Below are 19,552 nucleotides of genomic sequence, written 5' to 3' on the forward strand. Positions count from 1 at the left end.
ATGAGTTAAAAAATAGGGAATAAAATCCCAAAAAAATTCAAATTTTGAGCCTTTTTATGAGTTAAAAAATAGGGAATAAAATCCCAGAAAAAAATCCAATTTCCAGCTTTTCCATGAGTGAAAAAATAAGGAATTAAATCCTGGATAAATCCCCATTCCCGGCCTCAAACCCCAGGAATAAAATCCCATTTAAATCCCAGTTTAATCCCAGTTTAATCCAAATTAAATCCCGGTTTAATCCCAGCCCGGGGGCCCCAAAGTTCCCAGAAAAATCAGGAATTTTATTTGATTTTTTAGAGCAGCTCCTTCCTTGTTTTTTCTCCAGGAAAAAGCCAAAAAAAACCCCAAAAAAAATATTAAAAAATAGAAATAAAATCCTGGGAAAATTCAAATTTCAAACTCAAATTCCAGCCCAACCCTTTGAGATCTTTATTTTAATAATTTTAATTTTTATTTTTATTTTTATTTTTTATTTTGTCCTTAAAGGATAAAAAAAAAAATCAAACCGGAAAAATAATTTCAGGATTTTTGTGGTTGTTCCATCTTGAGTTTTTTGGGGGGGTTTTTTTGGGATAAAATAAAATAAAATAAAATAAATCCCAAATAAAATAAATAAATAAAATAAATCCCAAAAAAAAAAAAAAAGGTGAAAAAACAATTTTAGGAGATTTTTTTCAGGTTTTTTTGGGGATAAATCCCAAAAAAAAATTGGAAAAACAATTTTAGGAGAATTTTTTTGGGATAAATCCCAAAAAAAAGGTGGAAAAATAATTCCAGGATTTTATTTTATTTTTCTGGGATGAAGCTTCAGGTTTTGTTCCATCCCGGTTTTATTTTAATTAATTTTATTTTAATTTAAATTCCTAAAAGTGGAGCAGCTCCTTTGGGGGGGTAAAAGATCCCAAAAATAAATAAATTCTCATTTCCTTGACCTCAAATAACCCCAAAATTCCCTTTTCAGGAGGTGGAAAAATCCCAAAAATTCCAAAATCCCAAAAAAATCCAAAAGGGGGAAAATCCCTGAGGGGTTTTTTTTTTAATTCCCACAGGAAAATTTGGAGATTTGGGGAATAAAATCCACAAAAATTCCTGAAAATGGGAGGAAATTCCAGCTGGAAAAAGGGAAAAAAACCCAAAAATCCCCTAAAAATTCAATTAATCCCAAAAAAAAAACCCCAGAAAAATTGGGGAGTGGAAAAGGAAAAATAAATTCCCATAAAAGTCATTCCAGGGATTAATTGGAATCTTTAAAATGGGGGAAAAAAAATCATTTAAATGGATTTTTTTTATTACTTTTGGGGGGTTTTGAGGCTACAGGAGGATCTTAAAAATTAGAGAGACCCTTAAAAAGGGGGGAAAAACCAAAAAAATAATTAGGGATCAAAAAAAAATCAGAGAAACTCCCTACAAAAAATTAGGGAAGTTCCTAAAGGGGACAAGGATCACCCCCCAAAAAATTAGGGACGCCTCAAAAAAATTAAAGATCCCCCAAAAATCAGAGACCCTCCCCAAAATCCACCTGGGACCCCCCCCAAAAAAATCAGAGATCCCCCAAAATCTTCCTCGGAGCCCCCAAAATCCACCTCAGGACTCCCAAAATCCACCTGGGACCCCAAAATCCACCTGGGACCCCCCAAAAATTAGAGACCCTCCCCAAAATCCACTCCAGACCCCCCAAAATCCACCTGGGACCCCCAAAATTGACCCCAGACCCCCCAAAATCCACATCAGGACCCCCAAAATCCACCTCAGAGCCCCCCAAAAAACCAGAGACCCCCCAAAATCCACCTGGGACCCCCCAAAATCCACCCCAGAACCCCCAAAATCCACCTGGGACCCCCCAAAATCCACCTCAGACCCCCCAAAATTCCAGCCTAGACCCGCCAAAATTCACCTGGGACCCCCAAAATCCACCTGGGACATCCCAAAAAAATCAGAGACTCCCCAAAATCCACCTGGGACCCCCCAAAATCCACTTCAGAGCCCCAAAATCCACCTCAGACCCCCCCAAAAATCAGGGAACCCCCAAAATCCACCTGGGACCCCCTAAAATCCACCTGGGACCCCCCAAAATCCAGCCCAGACCCCCTAAAAATCAGAGACCCCGCCCCAAAACCCACCTGAGACCCCTCAAAATCCACCTGAGACCCCTCAAAATCCACCTGAGACCCCCCAAAAATCAGAGACCCCTCCCTCAAAATACAACCCTGAGACTCTCAGGGGGATGAGACCCCTCCCCAAATTTCAGACCCCTCCCCCCAAAATCAGCCCTGATGGGACACGACCCCCCCTCAAATTCAACCCTGGGACCCCTCAGGTTTTGGGACCCCCCCCAAAACAGCCCTGGGACCCTCAGGGGGGACACAGAGACCCCTCCCCAAAATTTAAAACCCCCCCTGAGACCCTCAGGAGGGCTCGACCCCCCAAAAAAAATAATGAGACCCCTCCCCAAATTCAGCCCTGACAGCGCTGGGGGGACACGACCCCTCCCCGAATAAAACCAGACCCCTCCTCAAATTCAGCCCTGGGGTCTTCAGGGGTGGCACAGAGACCCCTCCCCAAAATTCAAACCCCCCTCGAGACCCTCATGAGGGCGCGACTCCCCCCAAAAAATGAGACCCCTCCCCAAATTCAGCCCTGACAGCGCCGGGGAGACCCCCCTCCCCAAATTCAGCCCTGACACCTTCGGGGGTTGAACAGAGACCCCTCCCCAAAATTTAAAACCCACCAAAACCCCCCTGAGACCCTCAGGAGGACGCGACCCCCTCCCCAAATAAAAGGAGACCCCTGTCAGTGCTGGGGGAACACGACCCCCCCTCAAATCCAGCCCTGAGACCCCTCCCCAAAATCCAGACCCCGCCAAACCCCTCCTAAGGCCCCTGAGGACAAACCCCCCCCTCAATTCAAACCCTCCCCGGGGGGGGCACCGAGACCCCTCCCCACCCCCTGCCCAGGCCGCGCCCCCCCCTCACCCCCAGCGCTCCCTCCCCGCGTTTCTCTCACCGGCTCGGGAGGGCCCCCCGGGGCTGGGGGGGGGCTCGGGGGTCCCGGTTGGGGGTCCCGGGGGGTCCCGGGCGCGGAGGCGGCGGCGGCTCCTGAGGAGGCCCCGGGCCCCCCCCCCGGCCACTTCCGGCCCCGGCAGGCCGCGGCCGAGCGCAGAGAGAGTCGATGGCAGGGAGGAGGGGAGAGGAGGAGAGCGCAGAGAGAATCGATGGGGAAGGGGAGAGGGAAGAGCGACGAGAGGATCGAGAGGGGAGCGCCGAGTGAGTCGATGGGGCGGGGGTTGATAACGGCGGATTTGATAAGGGGGATCGATAAATGGGGATTTATAATCAGGGATTGATGCTCAGGGATTGATAATCAGGGGTTGATTAAACGGGGATTGATAATGGGAATAGATAAATGGGGGTTGATAACGGGGATTTATAACGGAGGATTGATAACTGGGGATTGATAATGGGGGATTGATAATGGGGGATTGGTAATCGGGGATTGGTAATCGGGGACTGATAGAAGGGGATTGATAACGTGGATTGATAAACGGGGATCGATAACAGGGCAGGGAGTCCTTATAGGGTCAAGGGTTATTTGGGGTCAGGGCATTATTTAGGGTCAGGGGGTCCCACAAGGTCACAGGGCCCTATAGGACCAAAGGGTCCCATGGGGTCAAGGGGTTATTTAGGGTCAGGAGGTCCCATAGACTCAGGGGTTTATTTAGGGTCAGGGTCACAGGGCTCTATAGGGCCAGGGGGCCCCATGGGGTCCAATAGGATCCAATAGGATCAGGAGGTCCCATCATGCCATGGGATCCTATAGGATCAAGGCATCCCATGGGTTCCCATAGGATCAGGGGGTTATTTAGGGCCAGGGGGTCATTTAGGGCCAGGGGGTCCCATAGGAACAGGAGGTTATTTAGGGTCAGGGCATTATTTAGGATCAGGAGGGGTCCCATAGGGTCAAGGGGTTATTTAGGGTCAGGGGGTCCCATGGGATCAGGGGGTTGTTTAGGATCAGAGGGTCCCATCATGCCATGGGGTACTATGGGGTCCTATAGGATCAAGGGGTCCCATGGGTTCCCATAGGATTGGGGATTATTTAGGGTCAGGGGGCCCTATAGGATCCAGGGGTTATTTAGGGTCAGGGGGCCCTATAGGGGATCCAGGGGTTATTTAGGGTCAGGGGGCCCTATAGGGGATCCAGGGGTTATTTAGGGTCAGGGGGCCCTATAGGGGATCCAGGGGTTATTTAGGGTCAGGGGGCCCTATAGGGGATCCAGGGGTTATTTAGGGTCAGGGGGCCCTATAGGATCAGGGGTTATTTAGGGTCAGGGGGCCCTATAGGGGATCCAGGGGTTATTTAGGGTCAGGGGGCCCTATAGGGGATCCAGGGGTTATTTAGGGTCAGGGGGCCCTATAGGATCAGGGGTTATTTAGGGTCAGGGGGCCCTATAGGGGATCCCAGACCTGCCCCCCCACCCCGCCGTGCCCTCGTTGCCCCAGGAAGGCACCAAACCCATAAAAAGTTCCCAAATCTTTATGGCAGGAGGCACTTTCACACATGGGGCTGTAAAACCCGGCCAGAAAAAACCCGCGGCCATAAAAGAGGCCATAAAACCCTCGGGGCCATAAAACCCCGCTGACCTTCGAGCTGTGGGGCTGCTGCAGGAATTCCCGGGGCCACGGAAACCTTTGGGGTCTCCAGAGCCCTTTTGGGGTCTGTGAAACCCTTTTGGGGTCTCCAGAACCCTTTTGGGGTCCATAAAATCCTTTTGGGGTCTCCAGAGCCCTTTTGGGGTCTCCAGAACCCTTTTGGAGTCCATGAAATCCTTCTGGGGTCTGCAAAACCCTTTGGAGTCCATAAAATCCTTTTGGGGCCATAAAATCATTTTGGGGTCTGTAAAACTCTTTGGGGTCCATAAACTCCTTTTTGTGGGGGGGAACCCTAAAATCCTTTTGGGGTCTGTGGAATGCTTTGGGGTCCATAAAATCCTTTTGGGGTCTGTGGAATGTTTTGGGGTCAATGGAACCCGGGGACTGTAGGACCCTTTGGGTCACTTCAGGGACCATAAAACCCTTTTGGGGTCTGTGGAACCTTTTGGGGTCATCAGACCTTGGGGGCTGCAGGGGCCTTTGGGGTCCATAAAATCCCTTTGGGGTCTGTGGGACCCTTTGGGGCCATGGGACCCTTTGGGATCCACAGAGACCCCGTTGATCTCCAGGGATCCCCGGTGTCCCCGTGGTGTCACTCAGTGGGTGACAGTGGTGGGGACACAGTGCTGGGCATTGCTCAGGACCCTTGTTGTGTCCTCAATGTCCCCAGTGTCCCCCAATGTCCCTGATGTCCCCAGTGCCCCTGATGCCCCAATGTCCCCAATACCCCAATGGTGTCCCCAATGTCCCTCAGCGGGTGACAGTGATGGGGACCCGGTGCCAGGCGTTGCTCAGGATCCTGTTGTGTCCTCAATGTCCCCAGTGTCCCCTCTGTCCCTGGTGTCCCCAATACCCCAATGGTGTCCCCAATACCCCAATGGTGTCCCCAATGTCCCTCAGCAGGTGACAGTGATGGGGACCCAGTGCCAGGCGTTGCTCAGGATCCTGTTGTGTCCTCAATGTCCCCAGTGTCCCCTCTGTCCCTGGTGTCCCCAATACCCCAATGGTGTCCCCAATACCCCAATGGTGTCCCCAATGTCCCTCAGCAGGTGACAGTGATGGGGACCCAGTGCCAGGCGTTGCTCAGGACCCTGTTGTGTCCTCAATGTCCCCAGTGTCCCCTCTGTCCCCAATGCTGTGATGTCCCCAATGTCCCCTCTGTCCCTGATGTCTCCAATGTCCCCAATGCCGTGATGTCCCCAATGTCCCCCATACCCCAATGGTGTCCCCAATACCCCAATGATGTCCCCAGTGTCACTCAGCGGGTGACAGTGATGGGGACACAGTGCTGGGCATGGCTCATGACCCCACTGTGTCCCCAGTGTCCCCAATGCCCTGATATCCCCAATGTCCCCCATATCCCAATGGTGTCCCCAATGTCCCCAGTGTCACTCAGCGGGTGACAGTGACGGGGACCCGGTGCCAGGCGTTGCTCAGGACCCCCTGGAGGTTCCAGATCCCCACCACGCCCTTGGGCTGCCCGTTGATACCCCAATACCCCCATGTCCCCCATACCCCAATGATGTCCCCAATGTCCCCCATGTCCCCAGTGTCACTCAGCGGGTGACAGTGACACTCAGCGGGTGACAGTGACAGGGACCCGGTGCCAGGCGTTGCTCAGGACCCCCCTGAGGTTCCAGATCCCCTCCACACTATCAGGCTGCCCGTTGATACCCCAATACCCCCATGTCCCCCATACCCCAATGGTGTCCCCAATGTCCCCAGTGTCACTCAGCGGGTGACAGTGACACTCAGCGGGTGACAGTGACGGGGACCCGGTGCCAGGCGTTGCTCAGGACCCCCCTGAGGTTCCAGATCCCCTCCACGCCCTCGGGCTGCCCATTGATACCCCAATACCCCCATGTCCCCCATACCCCAATGGATGTCCCCAATGTCACTCAGTGGGTGACAGTGACACTCAGCGGGTGACAGTGACACTCAGCGGGTGACAGTGACGGGGACCCGGTGCCAGGCGTTGCTCAGGACCCCCCTGAGGTTCCAGATCCCCTCCACACTGTCGGGCTGCCCGTTGTACCCCCTGTCCACGGCCTTGCAGACCAGCTCCAGGCGCGCCCCCGCGGCCACGGGCGCGCGCAGCTCCCAGAGCGCCCAGGCCCAGGCGCGGCCCCGCTGCGGGCGCGGGCACAGCTCCGCCTCCTGCCACGTGCGCCCGCCGTCCAGGGACACGTCCACCTGCAGGGAGGGTAATTAACACTAATTAACATAGAGCAATATGTTATTGTTGTGTTATTATTCTGTTATTTCCATTGTATTGCTATATGGGTATATTGACTATTATTACTGATATTATTATATTGATATATACCCTGTCCATAGACACGTCCACCTGCAGGAGGGGTAATTAACACTAATTAACATAGAGTATTGTGTTATTATACTGTTGTTGTTGTATTGGTTCTATTGTATTGCTATATAATGATTATTATTACTAATATTATTATACTGATATACACGTCCACCTGTGGGAAAGGGGGGTAATTAGTGTTAATTAACATAGAGCGATACGTTATTATTGTGTTATTATTCTGTTATTTCTATTGTACTCCTATACGGGTATATTGAATATTATTATTAATATTATTATTATTATTATACTGATATACCCTGTCCAGGGACACGTCCACCTGCAGGAAAGGGGTAATTAGGGTTAATTAGCATAGAATATTGTGTTGTTATTGTGTTATTATTGTGTTATTTATATTGTATTGTTATATGGGTATATTGACTATTATTACTAATATTATTATACTGATAGACCCTGTCCATAGACACGTCCACCTGTGGGCAGGGGGTAATTAACACTAATTAACATAGAGTATTGTGTTATTATACTGTTGTTGTTGTATTGGTTATATTGTATTGCTATACGGGTATATTGATTATTATTACTAATATTATTATACTGATACACACGTCCACCTGTGGACAGGGGGTAATTAGGGTTAATTAGCATAGAATATTGTGTTGTTATTGTGTTATTGTTGTATTGTTATATTGTATTGCTATATAGATATACTGATTATTATTATTATTATTATTATTATTATTATTATTATACCCCGTCCATAGACACATCCACCTGCCGGACAGGGGTAATTAGTGCTAATTAGCATAAAACATTGTGTTATTGTTGTGTTATTGTTGTATTGGTTCTATTGTATTGCTATATATTGATTATTATTACTAATATTATTATACTGATATACACGTCCACCTGCGGGAAAGGCGGGTAATTAGTGTTAATTAGCATAGAATAGTGTGTTGTTATACTGTTGTTGTTGTATTGGTTCTATTGTATTGCTATATAGATATATTGACTATTATTACTAATATTATTATATTGATATACCCTGTCCATAGACACATCCACCTGCGGGACAGGGGGGTAATTAGCGTTAATTAGCATAGAGCAATATGTTATTATTGTGTTATTGTTGTATTGTTATATTGTATCGCTATATGGGTATATTGACTATTATTACTAATATTATTATATTGATATACCCTGTCCAGAGTCCACCTGCCAGGGCGGGAGGGGTAATTAGTGTTAATTAGCATAGAATATTGTGTTGTTATTGTGTTATTATTGTGTTGTTTATATTGTATTGTTATATGGGTATATTGACTATTATTACTAATATTATTATACTGATACACCCTGTCCATAGACACGTCCATCTGCAGGAGGGGTAATTAACACTAATTAACATAGAGTATTGTGTTATTATACTGTTGTTGTTGTATTGGTTATATTGTATTGCTATACGGGTATATTGATTATTATTACTAATATTATTATACTGATACACACGTCCACCTGCGGGACAGGGGGTAATTAGTGTTAATTAGCATAGAATAGTGTGTTGTTATTATGTTATTGTTGTATTGGTTATATTGTATTACTTATATTGCGTTATTATATAGATATATTGATCATTGGTATTACTATTGTATTTCTATACCCTTTCCAGAGACACATCCACCTGCCAGGGAGGGAGGGGTAATTAGCACTAATTAGCATAGAGCAGTGTGTTATTATTGCGTTATTGTTGTATTGGTTATGTTGTATTGCTATATGGATATATTGGTCATTATTACATTATTATATTGATATGCCCTGTCCATAGACACGTCCACCTGTGGGATAGGGGGTAATTAGTGTTAATTAACATAGAGCAATATGTTATTATTGTGTTATTGTTGTATTGGTTATGTTGTATTGCTATATGGATATATTGGTCATTATTACATTATTATATTGATATGCCCTGTCCATAGACACGTCCACCTGTGGGATAGGGGGTAATTAGTGTTAATTAACATAGAGCAATATGTTATTATTGTGTTATTGTTGTATTGGTTATGTTGTATTGCTATATGTATATATTGATCACTATTACATTATTATATTGATATACCCTGTCCATAGACACGTCCACCTGTGGGACAGGGGGTAATTAGTGTTAATTAACATAGAATATTGTGTTGTTATTGTGTTATTATTGTATTGGTTATATTGTATGGCTATATAGATATATTGACTATTATTACTAATATTATTATACTGATATACACGTCCACCTGCCAGGAGGGGTAATTAGTGTTAATTAGCATAAACCACTGTGTAATTATTGTGTTATTATTCTGTTATTTCTATTGTATTCCTATATGGGTATATTGATTATTATTATTACATTATTATATTGGTATACCCTGTCCAGAGACACATCCACCTGCGGGACAGGGGGGTAATTAGTGTTAATTAACATAGAGCAATATGTTATTATTGTGTTATTGTTGTATTGGTTATATTGTATTGCTATACGGATATATCGATTATTATTAAATTATTATATTGCTATATCTTGTCCAGAGACACTTCCACCTGCAGGGTGGGTCATTAGTGTTAATTAGATAAAACATTGTGTAATTATTGTGTTATTGTTGTATTATTTATATTGTATTATTTATATTGTGGTACTATACGGATATATTGATCATTATTATTAATATTATTATACTGATAATACCCTGTCCAGACACAGGGATGGGCACAGGTAATTAGCACTAATTAACACAGAGCAGTGTGTTATTATTGTATTATTATTCTGTTATTTATATTCTATTGCTCTATGGATATATTGATCATTTTTACATTACTAAATTGCTGTACCCTGTCCAGAGACACACTCACCTGTCAGGAACAGCTAATTAGCACTAATTAACATAGAGCAATGTGCTTGTTATTGTGGTATCATTGTGTTATTATTGTGTTATAATTATTATTGTATTGATATATGGATATATCGATCATTATTAAATTATTGTTATTATATATTGATATATCCCATCCACAGACCTGCCAGGGATGGGGACAGCTAATTAGCGTTAATTAGCGTTAATTAGCATAGAGCAGTGTGTTATTGCAGTGTTATTATTGTATTATTTCTATTATATTTAATAAAATGTTGTATATTGTATTATATTATATTGTATTATATTATATTATATATTGTATTGTATTGTATTATATTATATTGTATTATATTGTTTCATATTATATTATATTATATTATATTATATTGTATATTATATTATATTATTTCATATTTTATTATATTATTTTGTATTGTATTATATTACATTATTTCATATTATATTATTTCATATTATTTCATATTCATATTTACTTTATATTCATATTTATATTATGGTATCATACAGATCTATTGATCATTATTAAATAATTATACTGCTATATAATATCAGTCCACCTGCCAGGGATGAGCAGAGGTAATTAGTGCTAATTAACATAGAGCAGTGTGTTATTAAGTTAAAACTGTGTTATTATTATTATTTATATTATGGTTTATTAACTATATATCTATATTAACTATACAGATATATTGATTGTTAGTAAATCATTAAATTAATGTGTTATATTATTTAAGCTGTTATCTATTATATTGCTGTGCTGGTCATTAAGTTACACATTTTATTGCTATAGTAGTCTATTATTATATAGTATATCCCAAATATTAATTAATAAATTAATAATTAAAATAAAAATAAATTAAAAACTAGTTGTATTTATACTACCATATATATATATACATATCCCAAATATTAATTAATAAAATAAAATTAAAATTAATTTTATATTAGTTGTATTTATACTACTATATATATACATATCCCAAATATTAATTAATAAAATAAAATTAAAATTAATTTGAAATTAGTTGTAGATATATATAAATAAAAATTCCACCCACTTATCCCAGCGATTCCACCCCCTTTTCCCAGCGATCCCACCAGGATTTCCTGGTGATTAATTTCATTTTTCCTGCCCACTTTTCCCTGGAATAAATCCCATTTTCCCCTGGTGAATCCTCCCACTCTTCCTGGCCACTCCACCCCCACAATTCCCAGAAATTCCATCTGCTCATCCTGGGGATTATTTCACTCACTTTTCCCAGACATTCCATCCCATTTTCCCGTCCGTCCCCTGCTCCCATCTCCCTTTTCCCACCCCATTTTCCCACCTCATTTTCCCATCCATTTTCCCACCCATCCCACTTTCTTCATCTCCCTTTTCCTGTCCATCCCCTTTTCCCACCCCATTTTCCCGTCCATCCCCCTTTCCCTATTTTCTTTTTCCCACCTCTTTCCCATCTGTCCCTCTTTTCCCACCCATTCCCCTCTCCCCATCTCCTTTTTCCCATCAATTCCCTGTTCCCCATTTCCCTTTTCCCACCCCATTTTCCCACCCATCCCCTGCTCTCATCTCCCTTTTCCTGTCCATTCTCCTTTTCCCATTCCCCTCTCCCCATCTCCTTTTCCCCATTTTCCTATCCCCATCCATTCCCCTTTCCCCACCCCATTTTCCCCTCCATCCCCCTTTCCCCATCTCCCTTTCCCCATTCCCCTTTCCCACCCCTTTCCCCATCCATCCCCTTCCTCATCCCCGTTTTCCCATCCCATTTTCCCCTCCACCCTTCTTTCTTCGTCTCATTTTCCCACCCCATTTTCCCATCCATCTCCCATTCCTCATCCCCTTTTCCTCATCCATCCCCCATTCCCCATCCCCTTTTTCCCACCCATCCCACTTTCCCTACCCCTTTTCCTGTCCATTCCCCTTTCCTCATCTCCTTTTTCCACCCCATTTTCCCATCCATCCCCCTTTCCCCATCAATTCCCCGTTCCCCATCTCCTCTCCTTGTCTCCCTTTCCCCACCCCATTTTTCCCACCCCATTTCCCATTTTTTTCCACTCCATTTTCCCATCCATTCCCCGTTCCCCATCTCCTCTCCCTATCTCCCTTTCCCCACTTCATTTTCCCACCCCATTTTCCTATCCATTCCCCATCCCCTTTCCCCATTTCCCTTTCTTCATCTCCCTTTTCCCACCCCATTTTTCCCACCCCATTTCCCCCTTTTCCCACCCCATTTTTCCCATCCCATTTCCCCCTTTTCCCACCCCATTTTTCCCATCCCATTTCCCCCTTTTCCCACCCCCTTTTCCCAACCAATTTCTCTATTTTCCTACCCCATTTCCCCACCCATACCCATTTTTCCCACCCCATTTCCTTATTTTCCTACCCTATTTCCCCATCCATCCCCCTTTTCCCCACCCCATTTCCCCATTCCCCATCCGTCCCCCTTTCCCCATTTCCTTTTTCCCATCCATCCATCCATCCATCCATCCATCCATCCATCCATCCATCCATCCATCCATCCATCCATCCCTCCATCCATCCCCCTTTCCCCGTCCCATTTTCCCATCCATTCCCCATTCCCCATCTCCTTTCCTTGTCTCCCTTTCCCCACCCCATCTTCCCACCCTATTTTTCCCACCCCATTTTCCTATTTTCCCACTGCCTTTCCCCGCCCCATTTCCCCCTTTTCCCTACCCCCTTTTCCCACCCCATTTCCTTATTTTCCTACCCTATTTCCCCATCCATCCCCCTTTTCCCACCCCATTTCCCCATTCCCCATCTGTTCCCCTTTCCCCATTTCCTTTTTCCCATCCCTCCATCCATCCATCCATCCATCCATCCATCCATCCATCCATCCATCCATCCATCCCACTTTCCCCACCCCATTTTCCCACGTCATTTCCCAATTTTCCCACCCCATTTCCCCACCAAATTTCCTCATCCATCCCCCATTTTTCGCACCCCATTTCCCCATTTTTCCCACCCCATTTCCCCACCAAATTTCCCCACCCCATTTCCCCATCCATCCCCATTTTTCGCACCCCATTTCCCCATTTTTCCCCCCCATTTCCCCATATTTTCCCCGCCATGTCTCACCCTGATGACCTCCCTTCCTCCGCCGCTCCAGGCGTATCCCCTGACGGTGATCTCCCCCTCGGGCACGGCGGCGCCGGGGCGCGGCTCGGTGATGGCCGACTGCACCGGCAGCTCCTGGATGGCCGGAGCCTTCTGGAAATCCACCGAATCCCAATCCACCGAGGGGCAGAACCCTTTGTAGTCGTTCTGCTGCCAATGGCTGGGGCTCTCCGCCGGCGACACCTCGACGCTCCTCAACCACTTGACGCTCCGCGCGCCGACCACGCCGGGCACCACCACGCGCACGGGGAAGCCGTGATCGCGGGGCAGCTCCTGCCCGTTCATCTCGTAGGCCAGAATCACCTCGGCCCGGGGGTCCATGGCCCTCTCCAGCGGGATGGACGCTCCGTACCGAGTCCCCGAAGCGTCCTCGTCCAAACCTTCGAAGCAAACGTGCCACTCTTGGCCGTCTTTGTTGGCCAGGCCGGCGGCCAGCAGCACGTCGCGCAGGCGGGCGCCGGCCCAGCGAGCGGTGCTGATGGCCCCGATGTCCCAGGACAGGCCTTTGACGGGCCGGACGCGGCTCATTTCGGACCTGCGGTTGCCGGCACACTGAAGGGTGGCCGTGACCTCGTGTTTGGGGAATCGCTGGCGAAGCTCGGCCAGCGACAAGGACAAGGAGCGGCCTCCAGGCACCTCCACGCGCAGCCGGTACGAGCCCGGCTCCACCGAGGGCACCGGGAGGTGGTTACGGGTGAAGAAAAGCTCGTTGGGGGTCAGGAAACTCTGTGTCAGCAGCTCCGGGGGAGGCTCGGCGTTAAAAGGCTTCAAGCTGTTCACCCGCAGCGCCGGGTGGCGAGGGGGGTCCCCGGCAAAAGGGTCCTGAGTGTCCCCCGGGGGTGGAGCGGCCTCCTCGGGGCTCAGCTCGCCCACTTTGTACTCCTGCAGCAGCTCCAGGACGTGGGGCTGGCTGTGCACGGCGTAGAGGGCCCAGAAGGGCTCCAGGGCCCCCCCGGCCGCCAGCAGGATCTTGTCGGGTCCCCCCGGGTGCAGCTCCACGAAGTCGGTGACGTCGAAGACGTCGGAGCCGTGGGTGACCCACACGCGGTCGCTGGGGCTGCGGTGCTGGGACACCTCGGCCCGGGTGTACCGGGGGTACTGCGGGGCCGGCGGGGCGCGGGCGGCCTGCGCGGTCTGCGGGGACAGGGGGGTCAGCGGGGCCCTGGACACCTGGGGTGGGGTCACCTCCTTCCCGGGGACCCCCTGGGGTGGGTCACTCTGGGCTGGGGTCACCCCTTCCCTCGGGATCCCCTGGGATGGGTCACCTCTTCCCCAGGACCCCTGGGGTGGGTCACTCTGGGCTGGGGTCACCCCTTCCCTCGGGATCCCCTGGGATCGGTCACCTCCTTCCCGGGGACCCCCTGGGGTGGGTCACTCTGGGCTGGGGTCACCCCTTCTCCAGGACCCCCTGGGCCGGTGTCACCCTGGGATGGGGTCACCCTTCTCCAGGACTGCCTGGGCTGGGATCACTCCCTTCCCTTGGGACCCATCTGTGCTGCTGTCACCCCATCCCCAGTGTCACCCCTTCTCTGGGACCCCTGGGCTGGGGTCACCCTGGGCTGGAGTCACCCCTTCCTTGGGGCCCCCAAAGCTGGGGTCACCCCATCCCTGGGGACCCCCTGGGCTGGTGTCACCCATCCCTGGTGTCACCCCTTCCTTGGGACCTGCTGGGCTGGGGTCACCTCATCCCTGGGGTCACCCCTTCCCCAGGACCCCCTGGGCTGGGGTCACCCCTTCCTTGGGACCTCCAAAGCTGGGGTCACCCTCTACTTGGCACCCCCTGAGCTGGGGTCATCTCTTCTCCAGAACCCCCTGGGCTGGTGTCACCCCTTCCCCAGTGTCACCCCTTCCCTTGGGACCCCCAAAGCTGGGGCCACGCCATCCTCAGTGTCACATCTTCCCTGGGACCCCCTGGGCTGGGGTTCACCCCATCCCCAGTGTCACCCCTTCCTTGGGACCGCCTAGATTGGGGTGACCCTTGGGCTGGGATCCCTGGGGTCATCCCTTCCCCAGGACCCCCTGGGCTGGTGTCACCCCTTCCCCGGTGTCCCCCTATCCCCGGGACCCTCTGGGCTGGGGTCAGCTCATTCCTGGGGTCACTCCTTCCTTGGGACCCCCAAAGTTGGAGTCACCCCTTCTCCAGGACCCCCTTTCCTGATGCCCCCCCCATCTCGGGGCCTCCTTTCCCGGTGCCATCCCCATCCCGGGTCCCCGCTGTCCTGGTGCCACCTCGGCCCGGGGATCCCCCTGTCCCGGTGCCACCCCCCCTTCCCCAGGACCCGCCCCCCGGTGCCATCCCCGCTCAGAGTCCCCGCTGTCCCCGTGTCACCTCTGCCCGGGATCCGCCCCTCCGGGGGCCGCCTCCTGCCCTGGGGCTCCAACCCCCCCTACCCCAACCCCGGTGTCCCCGCAGTGCCACCACCCCCGGTGTCCCCGGTGTCCCCGGTGTCCCCTCGGTGCCACCACCCCCGGTGTCCCCGGTGTCCCCGGTGTCCCCTCGGTGCCACCACCCCCGGTGTCCCCGGTGTCGCTCACCCTCCGCCGCCGCTCTCCGTAGGCCAGCACAGCCCCGAGCCCGAGCAGCGCCGCCAGCACCGGGGCGGCCCCTCGGTGTCCCCGCTGTCCCCTCCCCGGGGGGGTCTGTCCCCGCTGTCCCCCCCCCGGGGGCGGGGGGGTCCCCGAAATACCGGCGGCCACCCGGGAACAGCCCCGGGACAGCGGCGGGAGCCTGCGGGGACAGCGGGGTCACTGCGGGGACACACCGGGGACAATGGGGGGACACCCCAGGGACACCGGGGGGGACATGGAGGGGACAATGGAGGGACAATGGGGGGACAATGGGGGGGGGGGACACGGGGGGGACATTGGGGGGACACTGGGGGGACACAGAGGGGACACACCGGGGGACACACTGAGGGGACATTGGGGGGACACTGGGGGGGACACTGGGGGGGGACAATGGGGGGGCACTGGGGAGGGACACAGAGGGGACAATGGGGGGGGACACCGGGGGGACAATGGGAAGGGACACTGGGGGGAACAATGGGGGGGACACAGAGGGGGAAACTGGGGGGACCTTGGGGAGGGACACAGAGGGGGACACCGGGGGGACAATGGGAAGAGACACTGGGGGGAACCAAGGGGACACTGGGAGGGGACATTGGTGGGACACCGGGGGGACACTGGGGGGGACACCTGGGGGGACACAGAAGGGAATGATTTTTACCTGCGGCCGCCCAAGGCCCGGAGCAGCAGCAGCATCGCGGCGGGAGAGCGCGGCTGGGGCCGGGACACGGCCCTGGTGACACTGCCGGGGGAAAAGCGACAATCAGGGACCTCCGGGGCTCCGGTTCTGTCCCCCGGTAACCCCAGCCCTGTCCCGGTTGTCCCCCCCGCGCACCTGCGTAACGGTTCCGCTCCCGCGACGTCCCTGCGGGCGCGGCCGCTTTAAGAGAGCAGCGATGGGCGTGGCCTGGACCCGCCTGGCCACGCCCCCTCTGTTTACTTTAACGGGGGCCAAGGTGGGCGCGGCTCGCTCAGGGTGGGCCCCACCAGCTCCGCCTTAAAGGGGCAACGCCAATGGAAGAATCAAGGGGGGTCTTAAAGCGGCCACGCGGATTTAAAAGGGCAACGCCGCTGCTGAAATTTCCCCACCGGGAATTTTGGGGGGAAAAACGGGATAAAAAAGGAAAAAAACACTTCCCCAGGTGGTGCCAGGCAGCTGCGAGCTCTGATAAGCGTTATCAGGGCAGGGCCGCAGCGGTTGCTGGCACCGGATGTTGTCGCCTCCCTGAGCACACAAAAAATTGGGAATTTTTGGTTTGGTTTTTTTTTTAGTTTTTTTTTTGTCCTTGTTCAGTTTTTTTTTTTTTTTTTTTTTTTTTTCTTGTTTTGTTTTACTTTACATTAAATACATGGGTAAATCAGCGACCCGGCGTTGTGGTTACCACGATTTGTTATTTTTCACCGCGAGGGAGGAGCTTCCCCAAGCAAAAGGAAAGAAAAAAATAAAATAAAATGAAATAAAATTAAAGAAAATCAAAGAAAAAAAAAAAAAAAAAGCTGGAGAAATAAAAGAAAAATAAAAGAGTGACAAGAGCTGCAGTGTCCCCGTTTGGTCCAGGGCTGGGACATGGAGGGTTTGGGGACATCGATGTCACCAAACCCAGAGAACCAGGAGTGACCCCAGGAATGTCCCCAAGGTGCCCCCAAGGTGTCCCCAGGGGCTTCATACGGGACCAGGTCCCTCCACCCCACAGGTGCCACCCCCTGGGCCTGAGGGGACAATTCGGGGTGTCCCCAAATTCTGGGTGTCACCACTCTGGTGTCCCCAAATTTTGGGGTGTCACCGTTTTGGTGTCCCCAAATTTTGGGGTGTCACCGTTTTGGTGTCCCCAAATTCGGGGTGTCCCCAAATTCAGGGTGTCACCACTTTGGTGTCCCCAAATTTTGGGGTGTCACCGCTCTGGGGTGTCCCAAATTTTGGGGACACTGAAGGTCCACAAGGGACAAGGACAAAGGGCAGGGGGGTGGCACCGATGTCCCCTCGTTGTCCCCTCGCTGCCACCCCTGGGGACACTGAGGGGACATCCAGGGGACACTGAGGGGACACTGAGGGGACACCATTGACCATAAAGTGCAAACAGGGACAGCCCTGGGAGGGGACAGGGACAAACTGGGGGACACTGGGAGGGGACAGGGGGTGGCACCTGAGGGCTGGGGTCACCTGGGGACATCGAGGCCACCACTGGGACCAGCTGGGGACACTGAGGCCACCATTGGGGTCACTCAGGGGACACTGAGGCCACCACTGGGACCAGCTGGGGGACGTCACTGGGGGCCAGGATCACCTGGGGACACTGAGGCCACCACTGGGGTCATTGAGGGGACACTGAGGCCACCACTGGGGTCACTGAGGGGACATTGATGTCACCACTGGGGTCACCCAGGGATGTCACCGGGGGGTGACCACGGCCAGGACCGTTGGGGACATCCCTGTGAGGTGACCACAGCCGGGATGACCACGGGGATGTCACAGCCATGGCCAGGACAGGAGGGGACATCACTGTGGGGTGACCACGGCCAAAATCACTGAGGGGACATCACTGGGGAGTGACCATGGCCGAGGTCACTGAGGGGACATCCCTGTGGTGATCATGACCATGGGGACATCCCCGTGAGGTGGCCACAGCTGAGGTCACTCAGGGGACATCACTGTCACCTGTGGGGTGACCATGGCTGAGGTGGAGCGACCACAGCAAAGTCACTGAGGGGACATCCCTGTGGGGTGACCACGACCTTGGGGACATCACTGTGATGACCATGGGGACATCCCTGTGAGGGCCATCACCCCCCAGGCCCACCCCAGCTCCCAGGACAGTGTCCCCTGAGTGTCCCCAGCTGTCCCCAGGCACTTTGGGACCCCCCAGGGGAGGACACGGGGACACTGCGGCCGCTGTCCCCGAGGGGGAACGGGCACAACTGGGCAGGGACCGCGAGGACTGGGCAGGAAAATCCACCCTGGGGGGCTGGAAAATCCACCCTGGGGGGGCTGAGGGATCCCCAGATCCCAGGACAGGGATCCACGGGGGATCCAGGGGGGATCTGAGTGTCCGAGGCCCCCCGGGGGATCCTCATGAGTCCAGTCCCAGCCAGGCCGGCCCCGCTGCCTCGGGGATCTGGGGAAGGGATCCGGTGGGATCTGGTGGAGCCAGGAGGAGTCTGGAGGATCCAGGAGCCGTTTGGAGGATCCAAAAGGGATCTGGTGGAGCCAGGAGGAGTCTGGAGGATCCAGATGGGATCTGGAAGATCCTGAAGAAGTCTGGAGGATCCAGGAGGGATCTGCAGGATCCAGGAGCCGTTTGGAGGATCCAGGAGGGATCTGGAAGATCCTGAAGAAGTCTGGAGGATCCAGGAGGGATCTGCAGGATCCAGGAGCCGTTTGGAGGAGCCAGGAGGGATCTGGTGGAGCCAGAATGAGTCTGGAGGATCCAGGAGGGATCTCGAGGATCCAGGAGCCTTTTGAAGGATCCAGGAGGGTTCTGCAGGATCCAGGAGCCGTTTGGAGGATCCAGGAGCCGTTTGGAGGATCCAGGAGGGATCTCGAGGATCCAGGAGCCGTTTGGAAGAGCCAGGTGGGGCCTCGAGGATACAAGAAGAGTCTGGAGGATCCAGGAGGGATCTGGCGGAGCCAGGAGCTGTTTGGAGGATCCAGGAGCCATCTGGAGGATCCAGGAGCCATCTGGAGGATCTCTGTGAGATCTGGTGAATCCAGGAGGAGTTTGGAGGATCCATGTGGAGTCTGGAGGATCCAGGAACCTTTTGAAGGATCCAGGAGGGTTTAGGAGGATCCAGGAGCTGTTTGGAGGATCCAGGAGCTGTTTGGAGGATCCAGGTGGGATCTGGAAGATCCAGGAGCCGTTTGGAGGATCCGGGAGGGATCTGGAGGATCCTGGTGGAGTCTGGTGGAGCCAGGAGGGATCTGGTGGAGCTGGGTGGGATTTGGAGGATCCAGGCGGGATCTGGAGCT

General features: G+C 51.4%; 2 protein-coding genes across 4 annotated transcripts; both read right to left on the reverse strand.

Moving 5' to 3' along the window:
- Nucleotides 1-6,541: 6,541 nt before the first annotated feature.
- SUOX (sulfite oxidase) lies at nt 6,542-16,438 on the reverse strand. Its single transcript, XM_083881108.1, has 5 exons — nt 16,424-16,438; nt 16,250-16,330; nt 15,559-15,751; nt 12,985-14,157; nt 6,542-6,842 (listed from the first exon to the last, which is right to left on the reverse strand). Exons 2-5 carry the CDS (start codon nt 16,282-16,284, stop codon nt 6,588-6,590), a joined length of 1,656 nt encoding a protein of 551 aa, XP_083737234.1. The 5' UTR covers nt 16,285-16,330; nt 16,424-16,438; the 3' UTR covers nt 6,542-6,587.
- A 436-nt stretch (nt 16,439-16,874) lies between these two features.
- Nucleotides 16,875-19,317, reverse strand: LOC310921029 (uncharacterized protein; the record flags this gene model as incomplete). 3 transcript variants are annotated; one of them, XM_083881116.1, is made up of 3 exons in its annotated part: nt 16,875-17,843; nt 17,937-18,088; nt 18,130-19,317. In XM_083881116.1, one exon carries the CDS (start codon nt 19,315-19,317, stop codon nt 18,370-18,372), a length of 948 nt encoding a protein of 315 aa, XP_083737242.1. In that variant the 3' UTR covers nt 16,875-17,843; nt 17,937-18,088; nt 18,130-18,369. The 3 variants fall into 3 exon arrangements, with proteins under 3 accessions (XP_083737242.1, XP_083737243.1, XP_083737241.1); XM_083881117.1 differs by having other exon boundaries at nt 16,875-18,018; nt 18,245-19,317; XM_083881115.1 differs by having other exon boundaries at nt 16,875-18,088.
- Between the last annotated feature and the right edge of the window lie 235 nt (nt 19,318-19,552).

This window comes from Zosterops lateralis (assembly GCF_965231275.1).
Source record: "Zosterops lateralis genome assembly, chromosome: 32".
NCBI classification, from domain to species: Eukaryota; Metazoa; Chordata; class Aves; order Passeriformes; family Zosteropidae; genus Zosterops; species Zosterops lateralis.